Below are 15,985 nucleotides of genomic sequence, written 5' to 3' on the forward strand. Positions count from 1 at the left end.
CCGCTGATCACAGTGTAAATGGGAAGAGCCGGTGATCGGCTTTTCCTCACTCGCGTCTGTCAGACGCGAGTAGAGAGCCGATCGGCTGCTCCTCTGACAGAGGAGGGGGGGGGGGGGGTCTGTGCTGATCGATTATCAGCACAGGCCCCCCCCCCCCCCCCCCCCGAGAATGCCCACACTGGATCACCAGGGACGCCACCAGACCACCAGGAAAAAGGTAATCCTCCCTAGACCACCAGGGATGCCAATCAGTGCCCATAATGGGCATCACTGATTGGCATCCATTAGTACAGTATAACACCTGTGCCGCCCACCCGTGCCCACCTGTGCCGCCCACCCGTGCCGCCCACCCATGCCCACCTGTGCCGCCCACCCATGCCCATCCGTGCCAGCTATCAGTGCCAATTTGTGCCACCTATCAGTGTCCATGCGTGTCGCCCATCCATGCCGCCTATCAGTGCCCATCAATGCCACCTCATCAGTGCCACTTCATTGGTGCCCATCAGTGCCCATCAGTGTAGCCCCATCAGTGAAGGAGAAAACTTACTTATTTACAAAGTTCTGAAACTGAAACAAAAAACTTTCAAAATTTTCGGTATTTTTTTATTTGTAGCGCAAAAAATAAAAACCGTAGAGGTGATCAAATACCACCAAAAGAAAGCTCTATTTGTGGGAAAAAAAATGATAAAAATTTTATTTGGGTACAGTGTAGCATGACCGCGCAATTGTCATTCAAAGTGCGACAGCGCTGAAAGCTCAAAATTGGTCTGGGCAGGAAGGAGTTTAAGTGCCCTGTATTGAAGTGGTAAACAAAAAAAAAAAAAAAACATGCAGTGCTTACCTTGATTTATCCTACTGAAGTCTTGTCTTCATACATTCCACCTTGTTTAACCTGTAAACAAAAAGGGCCATTAGCTTTGTAATAGCAGCAACAAGTTCGCATTTTAACCTACGCTCCATCAGAACTCCACCATGCTAGGAATATCCCTTAATGTGGGCCATCAGAACAAAACCACTCAGTCACCAAACATCAGACTGGGGCGGTAAGGAGTCATCATAAAGTCAATTATGCTCAGTATCACATTTTTGCTAAAGATATTTCAGCTCATTAGCTGTGTAGCTTCTAGGATGGGCCAGCTCCATAAGCTTTCAGCAATTTTATTGCAACTATGAGCAACTCAAATGGAGCTTTAGGATCAAAGTAACAATGAGTTAAAATACTGCATTTACCTGTATCATACCATCAAGGTCTTCTCTAAGCCAGAGATCTGGAACACAAAGGCATAGTTAAGCGTGCAAAGCCAAGCTTGCTACACCTTGGTACATCGGGTCTGATCAGGGCTTTGGTGACCATCTGCCATGAGACTTTTGTCGTCCATATACTTAGGTTAAAGCTTTCATCCCATCAGACCAGAAGCGCTTTAAAAAAAAAAAAAAAAAACACACATGCAGTGCTTACCTTGATTTATCCTACTGAAGTCTTAGTCTTGTCTTCATACATTCCACCTTGTTTAACCTGTGAACAAAAAGGGCCATTAGCTTTGTAATAGCAGCAAGTTAGCATTTTAACCTACGCTCCATCAGAACTCCACCATGCTAGGAATATTCTTCAGACTATTTCAGACGAACGAGATTTGCAAGTCATCATTTGGAGCAAGACTGAACATACAAGCCTAGGGCAAGGTTTAGCAAGTTTCCATACATGTCAAAAGAATTTGCAATACTGAACCAAGTATTAATGGCCATAGCTGAACTATACATATTTAAACACTAATAGGTGCAAGAGTAGGAGCTTCTGCCAAGCATATTAACTGGACATCTATAAATTTAAAGAGGCAGTTTGCTGGTCTGCCAGATTTATATGGTCCTATGCAAGAGCCTGTTACTGCTTTAGACCCTTAGAAATATTTGTCAAGTCTAGCTTTAGCCACCAAAACAATTTCATGGCAGAAAGCACCTGTTTCACAAAACCAGATTGGGGTCAGTTCACCAAGACTCACATTTCAGGTTATGGTTTTGCCATAGTGAAGATTTTGAGTCAAGAATTGCTTTAAAATCAATTGTAAACCCTGAAATTCCCCTTCATTACATGTTCCATTTATCTGATCCGTGTACTGTATTAATACAGAGCAGCTCCAATCCTCTTCACAGGTCCCCCACTGGCTTACCTGGCTCCTCCCTACACAGAAAGCTACTGCCTAAGGGGAGCACTTGTGTGCTTAATTCTGGCTCAGCCCCACCCATGCTCAGGTTTTGAATGACGGCAGCAGGAGCCAAGCCTGAGACAGGAGAGCTTCACAGTGCACAGCACTAATCCAAGATCAGGCTGAGGTTGAATATTTAGGAGGCTGGAAGGGAAGCTACCAACGTTTACTTTAATGCATAGAATGCATGGGGGGGGGGGGGGGGGGGGGGCACAAAGACCTTTACACCCTGGTAACATTGAAATCGTGCTACATCAAGTGAGGTAGCAGGATTTCCAAGTTGCATTTCAGTACAACTTGGAAGACATCTGAGAAACTTCATGCAGATTTCTTTGCAAGTCACACCCGTGAAATAGCTAACTAGTGCAGGAGCTTTCAAAATTGGCATGGCGCTAATACACCTATTTGACTGCTTCCGACAATAGGGTGCAATTTATTAGGGTCAAATTGCAGTGTGACCAGGGTCATAGAACCACTATGGATGCAGAGGATACAATCCCATGCAACAGCGTGAGACAAGTCAGTAACCAATGTAGCACCCACTACATTACATTGTATGTTACATTGCTTTTCATTATACACCATCCCTTGACCCCAACGTAATCCAGTAATCTAATCAAAGGCAGGAGCAGTGGCATGTACCTAGTCAACTAACCGGTACCCGAGGTTGGAATTAAAAAAGGTGCCTAGAATATCAGATGTGAAGCAGTGTTGTGAAAAAATAAATAAAAAGTACACATTTTACTGGTTAAAACTAGATTTTAGGTTCAGCTCTACTTCATAGTGACTGAGGGACTTGCTGTTCATTCCTACAAGCAAATCTACCCTTTCAAAAAGCCGTGTGGTAACCACTTAAACACTGGCGAGTCATGACACCTACCCAATCGATGTAGTCTTCATTTTCACCATACATCAAGAGGCACCCTGAGGAGAAAGAATCTAGTCAAGTGTTGAAACGAAAAAACAGAAGCAGGCCTTTCTAGTCTGTCATCTCAAAACAAAAGGTTACATTCACTGACAAGTCAGATATATGCTTGTCTATATAGATCATCACTGATGACCACCACATTGTACCCTACATTCAAGTCTTTACTGCTCACCTGTAATGCTGTGGGGAGCCATCTTCAGATCGTATCAACACTGAAAAAAGCCAGAATGATTAAATGTAAGTTACCACATCTTAATCTGGTACACCTCAGCAGAAAGCTGCTCAGACAGGCAGTTTAGATGTACATTACCTGCCGATAGTGCTCCATGTCTACAGCAGTATAGAGATTAAAGTGGAAGTAAACTCCCCTATCGTTTTCAGCCAAGGAAGCTGCCATCTTTGCCTCTGTTTAATCTTCAACTGCTATGGTGCTGCACATTTGATTCATTATGACACCAGCCATTGGATGGTTTGATAGTTTGGCTGAGAGCACAACCAATGTGCAGTCAGCATTCCCGGCATGCCTTTTTTTTAACTGTATAAATCCATGGGTTTACTTCCACTTTAAAGTAGAACTATAAAGCAACAACTCATTCTAGATAGCATAAGGGAAGGTTGTAACCCCTGTAAGGTTTATTTTTGCCTTTTTTCCATGGGGCGAATTCCCTTCACTTCCTGTCCCAAAGAACCAATGTCCCAATGTAGGGAACCGGGAAGTGAAGCCGTAACACTTCACTTCATGATTACCTTACCTAAAATGGTGGCAGCAGCCGAGAGATCGGTCTCAGCTGCTGACATCGCTGGACCCTGGGACAGGTGAGTGTCCATTTATTAAAAAAAGTCAGCAGCTGTAGTATTTATAGCTGCTGGCTGTTTTTTTGTAGGTGGATTTCCTCTTTAAAAAAATCTGCAGAAATGCCTTCCAACATGGCGAATAGTAAGCCTATAGCCTCCTATACATTCAATTCACAGATAGGCTGTATAAGCTGGTTTAATGACAGATTGACCAGCCAGATACACTTAACTAGATTGTGGAAGGTATACTAAAGCCCCCATTCACAACAGTGACATGTTGTGCAATAAGACCCCTTTCACACTGAGGGCACCCCTAAAAAACAGTGTGAAAAACTGAGGACTTGAAATCAATGGGGCAGCGCTACTATGCTGCCAGCAAAATGTCACTGCAGTGTTTTGCAGGCAGTTTTAACCCCTTTTCGGCCGCTAGTGGGGGTTAAAACTGGACCTGCTAGTGGTCGAATAGCGCCACTTTACTACTGACGCCCTAGGCAGCACATTGTGAAAGGGCTGTAAGTTGCACCCCACTCCCAGCAATGAACCTTCATATTGCATCAAATGAAAATGTTTCCTGCACTACTTGACCGATTTCATTGCGAATTGCAGACTGCTGCTGAAGTACTAAATGTCTACACCCTCAGTTTTTACACAGGAAAAGGAGGGGTATGCCAGCTGACATTTTGCAAAAGCATGATAGTCCCACATAAACGCTTAAGTTACAAGCTAAGGTCTGCAGGCATGGACCATAAGGTTTGTGCTTGGATTAAACAAACTGGTTACAGGGGTAGGCCCAAAGGGTGGTGATGAATAACATGTACTTGGACTGGTCTGAAGTGGGGAACCCCAAGGTCCTGTCTTGGGACAAATTTAATATCTATATAAGTGACAAACATAGGAGGATGGGATAAATAGGTGTTTTTGCAGATGACAAATTAAGCAGGGGGAATAACTTCACATCAGGATATAGAAATTGTATATTAAAACCTGAACAAAATAATGGAGTGGAGAAATTTTAAGTATGTACGGGGGGACAAAACCCCATGCAAACTACTCACTAGGGGGAGGACCTCCAGGGAATCAAGGATGGAGAAAGATCTGTCCTAGTAAACTGCTACTAAAGCCAGCAGATTAACCACTTCCCTACCACAGTACATGACTGAGGGAATATTTCAATGATGCCTGCAGCTGCAGATTCTATGCATAACGATCATAGCAGTTCTGCCTTCTTATAGGAGACGTCCTCTCCTCCCTCTGCTTCTCCCGTGCCATTGGGGGCCTGGCAAAAGAATTGTCTGGCGCCGAAATTTCCAGTGACCAGATGGTCAGTCATCTCTATGACAGTTACCAGAAGTAAACAAAGCTGCTATCGCAGCTGTAAAGCATGAGAGCGAGGAAAATAAATAAATTCACCCATCTCATGCTTCCAGCCTGGAGGAGAGATGGCGTCTCATTGAGCCCATCTCTCCATAAAGAGGAATGTCACAATAGGTTCCTATTACTAAGGATGTTTACATTCCTTGTAATAGGAATAAAAGTGATAAAAAAAAAAAAATAGGATTTATTGTACTCACCGTAAATTCCTTTTCTCTGTAATTGACCGACACAGCTCCTCTTATAACCATTGGGTTGTTATGCCCTATTACTAGGAGATACTAGGCATTAGTAGTAACACTCAGAACTCTTAGTTCCGCCCAGGGGGGCAGTCCCTTGGGCAACAATCCTCCATCCTGTTATGCAGTCATGAGTATGTCAAGCAGTATAACGGAAAAGATAGAGGGGAGGGTGCTGTGTCAGTCGGTGAACTACAGAGAAAAGGATTTTATGGCGAGGAGTACAAAAAAAAAAATCCTATTTTCTCTTATATTCACCGACCGGCACAGCTCCTCTAATAACCATTGGGACGTCCCCAAGCAGTGTCAAACGAGGGGCAGGAGGAAGAGAAGATAAAAAAAAAAAAAAAAAAAAACTCCTGTGGAAAGTGGGAACTATCGAAACTTTGCCCACAAAAAACCAGGGTGCCCTCAACCACACAAAAAAAACTGCGGAATGTAATGCAACAGCGCATTAATGGTACTGTTCAGCGAAAAAAAAAAAAAAAAAGCAGCAATATATTGCATATTCAATTGCAACGATTCAGCTGCATGCAAAACTTTGCGACCAAAACAGGCATCAGCCGATGCACTGTCAACCTTGTAGAACTTGGAAAACGTGTGGTCAGACGACCAGGTCGCCGCTTTACACACCTGAGGGACTGACGCTTGGTGTCAGAAGGCCCAAGACGTTCCGATTGCCCTTCTGAAGTGGGCCGTGACCGGAAAGGGGGGCACCTGCCCCTTCAAGGCATAGGCTTGTACTACAATCTGACTGATCCACCTGGAAATGGTGGCCGACAAGACAGCCATGCCTTTCTTGAGTCCAGCCACTGAAACAGTGAATCCGTTTCCGAAAGGGAGCAGTGGCAGACAAATACACCTTCAGAGCCTGAACCTCGTCCAGAGCGTGAAGGGCCACCTCTCCTTAGGGTGCTTCGGCTTAGGTCACAGATGGCAATACAATGTCCTCATTGATATGAAAATACGGTTGCAGACACACCACTTTATCCTTGTGGATAACCAGCTAGCTGCCTTGTCTTGCCAATCGCCCTAGTTCCCTAAACCCTCCTGGCCAATGTGATGGCCACTAGAAAGACCACTTTCTGGGAAAGTCAACAGGGGAATCTCCCTGATATTCCCAAACGGCGTTTTTTGAAGCGCCAAAACCAGGTTCAAATCCCACAGGGGTAACGCTGGACGCACTGGAGGGACTACATGTCGTACCCCCTGAACAAAAAGGTACTCACTAATGAGTGAGACGCCAGGGGCTGCTGAAGAAAAAACAAAACAAAAAAAAGCCAAGGCTGAAATTTGCCCCTTGACGGTGCTTAACGCCAATTTCTGGTCTACTCCTTGCTGAAGAAACAGCAGGATCCTGGATATGTTAAAGGAGCACGGATGCCATCCTCTCCTCACACGGAGAGGTAGGCCTTCCAGGTACGATAGTATATCTTCGAGAAGATTACTGTGCTCCCAGCATAGTTGAGGAACCAGGGTCTGTCGGACTGGGTGATCCCAACACATGGCTCTCAATAGCCATGCTGTTAAAGCCAGCGATGGTAAAGCAGGATGGGGAATCTGACCTTGAGAAAGAAAGTCCTCTCGCAACTGCAGTCGCACTAGGTCTGCATACCAAGGATGCTGGGGCCAATCAGTATTACTGGGATCCCCTTAGCTTACACTGTTACCACATCTGCTTCGCAGTTTCAGTGGCGGAAAGGCGTAGAGATCAGCTGGTACTGATCTCACGGAGCCACCAGTGCTTCTGACAAGTCTGCCCACAGATCCCTTGTCCTGGACACAAATCTTGGCACCTTCCAATTGAGACGGGAGGCCAGAAGATTCACGTCTGGTGTGCCCCCCCTCAGGCACAGTAACCTAAATGTCTCCGGATGCAATGCCCATTCTCCTGGGTCCAGCATCTGGCGACTCAGTCCGCCTGCCAGTTCTCCACTCCCAGGATGTAAATGGCCGACAGGCCCGATACGTGCCGCTCTGCCCACCGAAGTATGTGAGCAACCTCCCGTGCATCGGCTGCGCTTCTTGTTCCCTCCTTAGCCTTCCTGGCCTGTGGGCGTAAGGTACTCTTACCACCTGTGGCATTCTTAATGTCAAAGAGCCGGTCGCCAAGGAAGGGAAGATCAGTCAGGGCTTTTTTGAATGCCTGGTCAGCAGACCAGGATTTTAGCCATATCAGGTGCCTCAGCACCACAGCTGACACTGAAGCCCTGGATAACAGTATCCAGGGCCGCGTCACGGATGTACTTAAGGCCTTGCACTAGTTTGTCTGCTCGTTCCACGCAGACAAAAGCCTGTTGCTCTCCTAATTCGTGGTACAAACGTTTCGCCCACTCAGTGTCTGCGACACAAGTGCGGATGTCAGTAGTGGTCGCACGGCTGACCCCACAACCGTAAGCAACGAGCCACTGCCTCAACCTTCCTGTCCATGGGATCCTTGAACGCAGGAGTCCCCTCTACCTGGGTCGTGGTTACTTTATTCAACCTGGATACGGGGGGGGGGGGGGTTTCACAACTGAAGGAGCCGACCATTTTTTTGAAAAGCCTCTCCTCAAAAGGGCAAAGCACCGCCATGTATTTGCGGACAGAAGAGGGCCGTTGCAGGCGACCCCATGCCTTGAAAGTGAACTTGTGAAAATAAGTCAGATACGGGAACACCTTAGACCACCTTATTAGGTGAACGTGCTGGCTTGCAGGACCCAAAAGGGACCTGCTGGCTCCTGAATCTTCAGGGTATCACGCACAGCTGTGATAAGTGCTCCAACAAGCTCTTTCGCACGGACCTGAACTCATCCTCACCGTCTGAACTGTCCTGGTCAGCCTCATCTGACAAGAGAGAGCAGGGGTCACCAGCCTCAGCAGGAACAGAGTCTGCGTCACAGCTCTCCCCAGAGGACGTGGGGGGGCACCCTTCTTCCCACGCACTGCCTCCATCTTGGCAACGAACAAATTGAGGACCGCCGTCAGGGTGTCCATGGGCACTGCACATTCTGCAGGTGACCCGATTGCAATTGCCTGGATTTCATGGCAAGAAACACCAGTTTCTGAAGCCATGCTGACCCTACCCGTCTGCCACCCTCAGGGAACTTGGGACAGGAGAAGAGATATGGACAGGGGAGAGGAGAGAGACCACCGAATCAACCTCCCAGGGAATGCCCAGCCCCACCGAGGTAGGCAGAGCTGTACTTACCAGTCCTGAAGAGCTGGGAGACATTCCTTCACAGACCAACTTACTGATCAGTACAGGGTGGCCGGTCATAGGTATGCCCCGGAGCATAAAAGCTCATAGACCACCTCTGGAGCTGAGGTTTCAGGGGAGACTACAAGGATAAGGGTATCCAGCCTGTCACCCAGCCGGCTGTTGCTAGATCACAGGATCAATCTTTCGCAAAGTCATACTTCTGCATTAAAAAAAAACCCAAGGGCCTGTAGGTCCTTCACTAGGCAAAATAAAACTGATGACTGCATGGCAGGGCCCAAGGGACCACCCCCTAGATGGAACCAAGAGTTCTGAGTTGTGTTACAACTAATGCCTAGGATCTCCTAGTAATAGGGCATAACCCAATGGTGAGCCATGTCAGTCGGTGAATCTAAGATAATTTAAAATGCCCGTCCCCGAAAGCTCGCGCTCAGAATCGAACATGCATGCAAGTCGTGCTCACATGTAAACGCCATTCAAACTATACATGTGAGGTATCTGTTAGAGCGTGTGCAACAACTCTAGCACTAGACCTCCTCTGCAACTCTAAAAACTAGTAACCTGTAAAACTTTTTAAGGTGTCACCTATGGAGATTAAGTACTGAAGCTTGGAGCCATTCTATGAGTATGCAATTTTAAGTCATGACATGTTAGACATCCATTTACTCGGCATAACATTTCACATACAAAAAAATAAAAAAAATTGTGCTAGCTTTACGGTTATTTTTTAATTCATGAAACAGTTTTCTCCCCCCAAAAAAGGAGTTTGGAAAATTGCGCAAGATAAAAAGTTGCAATGACTGCAATTTTCCCTAGGTTGTCTGCTAAATTTATAAATATGTTTGGGGGTTCTGAGTAATTTTCTAGCAAAAAAGTGATTTACATGAAAGTGCCAGAAGAGGCCCAGTATGGAAGTGGTTAACATGCATAAAGGGGGGGGGGGGGGATATACTCCACAGAGTGATAACCCTACCACTTTATAAACGTATTAGAGCACATCTGGAGTAGTCTGTCCAGTTCTGATCACCAGGCCTCAGAAGGGATGTGATGGAATGAGAGTCCAAAGGGCAACAAAATAAATAGACTGATTGACCCCATGAGCAACGCCTACAAGCAAACGCATTTGCTGTAAAAACAATGCTTGAGAGGGGGTACGATAGCAATTTACAAATACCTCAATGGTGATCACAGCATAGGAAAAAAAAGTCTCAAGCTGTGCAAGAGGACATGGGGCCACATGAGATTGGAGAAGCAGTTTAACCTTAAAATGCAGGGGGATTTCACTGTCAGGGCAATAAGGATGTGGAACTCCCATGATTTGTGGCATCAGCAGGGAGTATGAATGAGACTGATGTGCATCTTAACACAGGGCTATGGGAAATTAGACATTGGCACAATTACACCTACATAGGTTGAACTGGATGGACTATTGTCTTTATTCAACCTTACTTACTAGGTCACAATGAAATCAGCAGTGCAAACTGCACTGATGTGCAGCTTTGAAATCTTACTGAAGTCGATAGCACACGACCAGAGGAACATTCTAAAACGGCATAGCATGTATGAGTTGTGCTGGCTGAAGACCAACTTTTTGAATATTAAGCAAAAGCAAAGGCATGAAAACCCAGACATGTCTTGGATGGAGTGGCATTACAGGTGTCACTCAATGAGGTTATCGCCACTGCCAATACAGAAAGTTAAAGTTCATCATCCTTGTGGCAGGGCTACTTGTACATTGATTAGAGACCTTGTCACCTCAAACTAGAACACTTACCAGTTCTGCTACACATGGCTGGCACCTAAAAGGAAATATGAAAACTTTACACAATTACATTTACTAGCCTTGCCATCATGTGTTGCCCAGAGACAAAAGCTGTCCTTGGAGTATTCCCAGAACAGGTCTGTGACAAGTCATCATTGACACAAGACAATGACTGCACCCTCCACCCGGCAGCACACCCCCAGTTATGTGCTCAGTCAGCAAGGTAAAGCATGACAGACCCACATCAACCACCAAGACAAAGCCCACCCAGTAATAAGACAAAGGGTGACATGCCATGAGCTTAGAAAGCCTCACAAGCCCAGTGAAAGATTTAAATCATGAATGCCATTTACCTTTCACCCATAACCAGGGGTTGACAAATTTGCTTGGAATCTAGGAGCCAGCTAAAAAAGTTAGGAGCCAGGTCCGTGGCGGCGATCTGGACCTGTCCCTGGCCTGACATGGAGACGAGTGAGGGGAAGATAGTGCCGCCCCCCACCTGTCTCCAAGTCATTGCCCATAGCTCTTAGAGGGACATTTTTAAATTGCATTGTAGTGCAAATATGAGATGTGAGGTCTCTCTGACCCCAGATCTCATATATAAAAGAGGACCTGTCATGCTTTTTTCTATTACAAGGGATTTTTACATTCCTTGTAATAGGAATAAAAGTGACACACATTTTTTTTTTTTAAAAGAACAGTGAAAAAAATTAAAATAAAAGTTAATAAGAAAAAAAATGTTTTAAATGCGACCTGTCTCGCCAAGCTTGCGTGCAGAAGCGAACGCATATATGAAAGCGGTGTTCAAACCACACATGTGAGGTATCGCTGCGATCGGTAGAGTAAGAGCAATAATTCTAGCCCCAGACCTCTGTAACTCAAAACGTGCAACCTATAGAATTTTTTAAACGTCGCCTATGGAGATTTTAAAGGGTAAAAGTTTGTCGCCATTCCATGAGCGGGCGCAATTTTGAAGCGTGACATGTTGGGTATCGATTTACTCGGCGTAACATTATCTTTCACAATATAAAAAAAAAAAAATTAGGCTAACTTTACTGTTTTTTTTTTTATTAAATAAAATTTTTTTCCCCAAAAAAAAAGTGCGCTTGTAAGTCCGCTGTGCAAATACGGTGTGACAGACAGTATTGCAACGACCACCATTTTACTCTCTAGGGTGTTAGAATAAATAAAAAAAATATATATATATATATATATATATATATATATATATATATATATATATATATATATATATATATATATATATAATATATATATTTTTTTGTTTGTTTTGTTTAGGGGTTCTAAGTAAAGGGATGGAGAAAGACTGGCAGGAAATCAATTAGCATTGTTGGTTGTAATTCCAACGGCCACCACAAGAGGGCGCCAGATTACAGAAGGAACCATAGGATCACAGAAGGCCTCAAAGCCAGGGGCTCAATTACCGGCCGCCTGCGGCGCGGCCCGACGCGATCGCGCGGGGGGGTCCACGGAGACGGGATACCCCCAGCTATGCTGCCCCAGGCGCAAGGTCGCTGATTCTAGTCGCCAATGCGACCGGGTTTTGTCGAGCACTGCCCATAACTGTCTAGAGCGGGGGGGGACAGACAGAAGGATGACAGTCCACCTATTTGTAGATCACATTGCATTCTGAAGACTACTAGTCTAGTCAATAGCCAATGGGGTTATGGGATAGTAACCACGGGCTAGATTCACAAGCAGGCACACCAGCTCATTCATTTAAGTGGTCTGCTGTATCCAGGAGAAACAGAAAAGTCTCCAAAAGCCTCTTAAAGCGGGAGTCCACCGGGACTCCGCGTTTTTTTTTTTTTTTTTAAAAGCCAGCAGCTACAAATACTGCAGCTGCTGACTTTTAAAATAGTGACACTTACCTGTCCAGCGCGCCCGCGATGTCGGCACCCGAAGCCGATCTGTAGATCGTATCTCGGGTGCTGCCGCCACCATCTTGGGTATGGGAATCAGGAAATGGAGCCTTTCGGCTTCATTTCCCGGTTCCCTACTGCGCATGCGCGAGCCGCGCTGCGCAATAAGGACGGTCCCCACTGCCTCTGGGATCTGTGCGTTTTCCCAGCAGGCAGCGGGGCACTTGCGGGAAGGGGCGGGCACTTGCGGAAAGGGGCGTAATATACGCCCCTTTCCGCAGAGAGCTATCCCAGAAGTGGGTACAGATACCTGTACTGTACAGGTATCTGCACCCCCCTCCCCCCTGAAAGGTGCCAATTGTGTTGCCCTGGAGGGGGGGGGGGGGTTCCGATGAGCGGAGGTCCACTTTAGGGTGGACCTCCGCTTTAATGCACTGCATGGAATCAGCACTGCATGGAATCAGCACTGCACCACCATACAGTCACAAACGGGGGTGATGACACATGAGAGCAACAGACGCAGCATGTTTTTAGATCATACACAATGCACAGCTCCTAGGAGGGGGTCCAGCATTACCAAGATGACTGGTTACAAAAAAAAAAAATCTCCACACACTTGAACTTTTACCACTTCAAACACTGAAGGATGAGTTTACAAAAGACAATCTAAATCAAGGGCACAGCATTGGAAGTTACTATATCACAGCCTAAACCACGCATCAAGCCATCACCCAGAAGCAGGACCACCACTGTCTAGTTGGCCATCTCAGCAGAGTCAGTACTCCCCCAATCCTGCCAACTATAAATGTTTAGAACCCCTCGGGCAAATGGATGCCCTGTTTAACCTTTACAGTACTAGCCCAATCCTTGTGTTCACCCTTCCCCTGGTGGGAGAAGTGTAAAATCAAATGGCAAGGTACCTCTTGGCTGAAAATTGGACTTATCCTTAAGGACAAGTTGCACATTTTACAGCCAGGTGAATCCATTTGACTAAACGAGCGATTCATATCCTTCCCCAGCAGATCAACTCCTTTTCTTTTCTGTTGTCCTAGCACAACAGGTTTTTGGGACCCTTTGAGATTATGAATGCTGTGAGCTAATGAACACAATCTTAAATACCCATGTTGTACTTGGTTAAGTGCCCTCTTGACTAGAATTGTGCAGTTTATGCAGGCTTACAAGTGAATATTTACAAAAAAAAAAGCGATGAGCCACACCCAATTATGAAAATTTTTATTTGGCTTCCGTTTACGATGTAGCAAATCTAGTCCAATCTGTTAAGGCGCAGTAGTGCCAAGGATGCACTACAAAAGAAAATCTGGAGGGTTGAGCAAGATTGGTCTCAGGCAGGAAAGTGCAGCACTTTTGTAATTTTATTGAAGGTCTTCACAATGCTCCTTTACAAGTTCCTCTGAACCTACAAAAAGAATACCATTACATATATTGCATGCTTAAACAGTACTTAACATTACTTCAATAGTCAATCCCCTCAGACTGTTCCATCAGGAACAGGTTATCCATCTTTTCCAGCCGACTACACCAGTGGGTTCACCTTTTCAGGCTCTGGTGGAGATCAGCTGGTCGGACATGTGAAGGTTTCATCCTTAGGGATCATTCAGATAAAGAGCCCTTGCTGCCATCAACAGCTCCTAGAGCTGGATGATTCTGGCCAAAATGAGAATCGTTTTCCTTAGCCTAAAGATCACAATTGTGGTTTAATGTCTCACATAGAAAAAAATTGCGCCAACGTTATACAGTTTCGTTAATTCAAGTTGTTTTTTTCACAAAAAACACACGCATTTGAAAGACTGCTGTGCAAACAGAGTGAGAAAATATTTTAACAACCGCACTTATGATCTCTAGGGTCTGTTAGATGTTTGAAACCCCCAATTACCCAGAATAAAAAAAATAAAATAAAATAACTTTCAACTTGTAAGCAAGAGAAAGGATTAGTTTTTAAGTGGTTAAACTGACTTTATTTACAGACTGAAGTCAATTCCTTTGAGCTAAAAGCACCAAGTGTTACCCTTCTCTATCTCCAGCTAAGGATGTGGTGATAAACTTGGCCTTTTTGACAGCCATAAGTGACCAGAGAACTCTGCACTGCATTAGGAAACTTAATATTGTGGTTGGGTTGAATTGATTCTTTAAAGATTGTGCAGCTCTAACAGCTGGCCAGAAAAAAATAAAAAATAGGCACAGGCATGTTGCACATCAGCTAAATAGCCTAGCGCGAAACATGTAAGCAGGAGAGTCGGCATAGCAACCTTCCCCTTCACAGCCTTCCACGTGACAAGCTTCTCATGTGATCCACAGCCGCTCGGACAAGCGGCGATGCAAGCAGTGCAGCGTTCTCTAAGCTGCCTATGTGTACAGCTGATATCATCTGGTGACTAAGCTTGATCCTTACCACCCAGCGTGCAGCATTACACCTCTGCCTCCAAGCCGAACGCTTCAGATGGAGCTGAAACACCTCCCCCTCGGTCATCAGACTGGACTCATCAGCTCTGCAGCCCATTGAACACCTATGAAGTGAGTGTCCCTAGGAACGTTGTTCCATTCGTTTACACTGACTTTTCATACAACGCTCTGGGTTCTTTCAGATGATTGATTGCATTCATTAGGCATTCGATAGCTGTGCACATTGGTCTTTGGTTTTCACCTTACCAAAGTTATAATTGAGAGATCTGAGGAGCTTTTCATTATCAAACATCTGTCCGTTTTATGATTGGTGTTTTTTATGTGTTTTAGATCCTGCAGGGATCAGATGTCTGTGTTCATTGTTTACATTTAATAAATGACATTTTAAAGTCTTTTTCACATCAATCTACTAGTCCCTTTGATGCGATGTTTTTGATCGTTTTTTTTAACCTGTTTGCCCTATTCACATCACATATTTGGGAGGTGTATACCTTATATGTCATGTCTTCTCCAATTCTGGCCATCCCCATGTAGTAACAACCATCGATGCCTAATAAAGATTTAGCAGGTCAGACATTGCAACATCAAGCACAGCAATACAAAAGCCAAATTTTTTAATTGTCAGTTATAATAAGGTCTCATCAGAATTTCAGACGAACGAGATTCCAAGAGATAAATCATCATCAGTTTATACCCTAGCTTATCTACACTGTCATGAGCAAAGCCTTTGTACAACTACGCAATTAACCTCAGTTTAACTACTTTTAAACAAGCATTTTGCCAATCCCTTTACCTGAGGCAGTTGGACCCACTGCTACACAAGAACACCCCAACTAGAGATTTGTAGGCAACGCTGAAGCCCCATTCCATAAATGGGTTGTATTGATCACTAGGAAACAGTGGTAGCATCTAAAGTAAATTACAGCGGCTCTAGAAAGTTACAAATTGTTCAGATATGCAGTCAAGTATTGCAATGTCTACTTCAAAGGTTACCTAGTTTTACCACTCAATGCTATTTAAGACAACTGAAGTTTCCCCGTTTTAACATCACCTACCATTTCCTTTGAGATCTGTAAATCCATTTTCTGAGACCCTGCAATCAGAAAAATACTCAGTTGAACTTTCTATAAAAAATAAAACCCCACATCTCTACAGTAGCTACTGCTCAGGAGTTAAGAGTTTC

At 44.9% G+C, this 15,985-nt stretch overlaps 1 protein-coding gene and 3 non-coding genes across 13 annotated transcripts in view; all 4 read right to left on the minus strand.

Moving 5' to 3' along the window:
* LOC143932516 (uncharacterized) overlaps positions 1-15,985 on the minus strand; it is a 65,101-nt gene that overhangs the window by 9,822 nt on the left and 39,294 nt on the right. For 8 of the 10 annotated variants that reach the window (XR_013262979.1, XR_013262978.1, XR_013262972.1 and 5 more), the window contains 6 exons: positions 13,599-13,798; positions 3,305-3,344; positions 3,085-3,128; positions 1,460-1,516; positions 1,231-1,268; positions 842-892 (listed from right to left, as the gene is read on the minus strand). The exons of 1 other annotated variant lie outside the window; for it this stretch is intronic. Coding sequence is in view for 1 of the 9 variants with exons in the window: in XM_077455837.1 (XP_077311963.1) it covers positions 3,107-3,128; positions 3,305-3,344; positions 10,511-10,535; positions 15,294-15,352; positions 15,858-15,895 (184 nt within the window). In the remaining 8 variants the exon portion in view is untranslated. Of the gene's footprint in view, positions 1-841; positions 893-1,230; positions 1,269-1,459; positions 1,517-3,084; positions 3,129-3,304; positions 3,345-10,510; positions 10,536-13,598; positions 13,799-15,293; positions 15,353-15,857; positions 15,896-15,985 lie in introns of all 10 variants that reach the window. One more of the 10 variants, XM_077455837.1, reaches the window with a different exon arrangement.
* Positions 997-1,064, minus strand: LOC143956389 (small nucleolar RNA SNORD31). The gene has a single exon (XR_013269904.1). It is a non-coding gene; the product is annotated as a small nucleolar RNA SNORD31 (small nucleolar RNA).
* Positions 13,866-13,991, minus strand: LOC143956469 (small nucleolar RNA SNORD22). The gene has a single exon (XR_013269929.1). It is a non-coding gene; the product is annotated as a small nucleolar RNA SNORD22 (small nucleolar RNA).
* LOC143956286 (small nucleolar RNA SNORD30) lies at positions 15,419-15,490 on the minus strand. Its single transcript, XR_013269882.1, has one exon. It is a non-coding gene; the product is annotated as a small nucleolar RNA SNORD30 (small nucleolar RNA).

Source organism: Lithobates pipiens, unplaced genomic scaffold (assembly GCF_037356315.1).
Source record: "Lithobates pipiens isolate NorthernLeopardFrog02 unplaced genomic scaffold, aLitPip1_a1.2 Scaffold_10, whole genome shotgun sequence".
Taxonomy (NCBI): domain Eukaryota; kingdom Metazoa; phylum Chordata; class Amphibia; order Anura; family Ranidae; genus Lithobates; species Lithobates pipiens.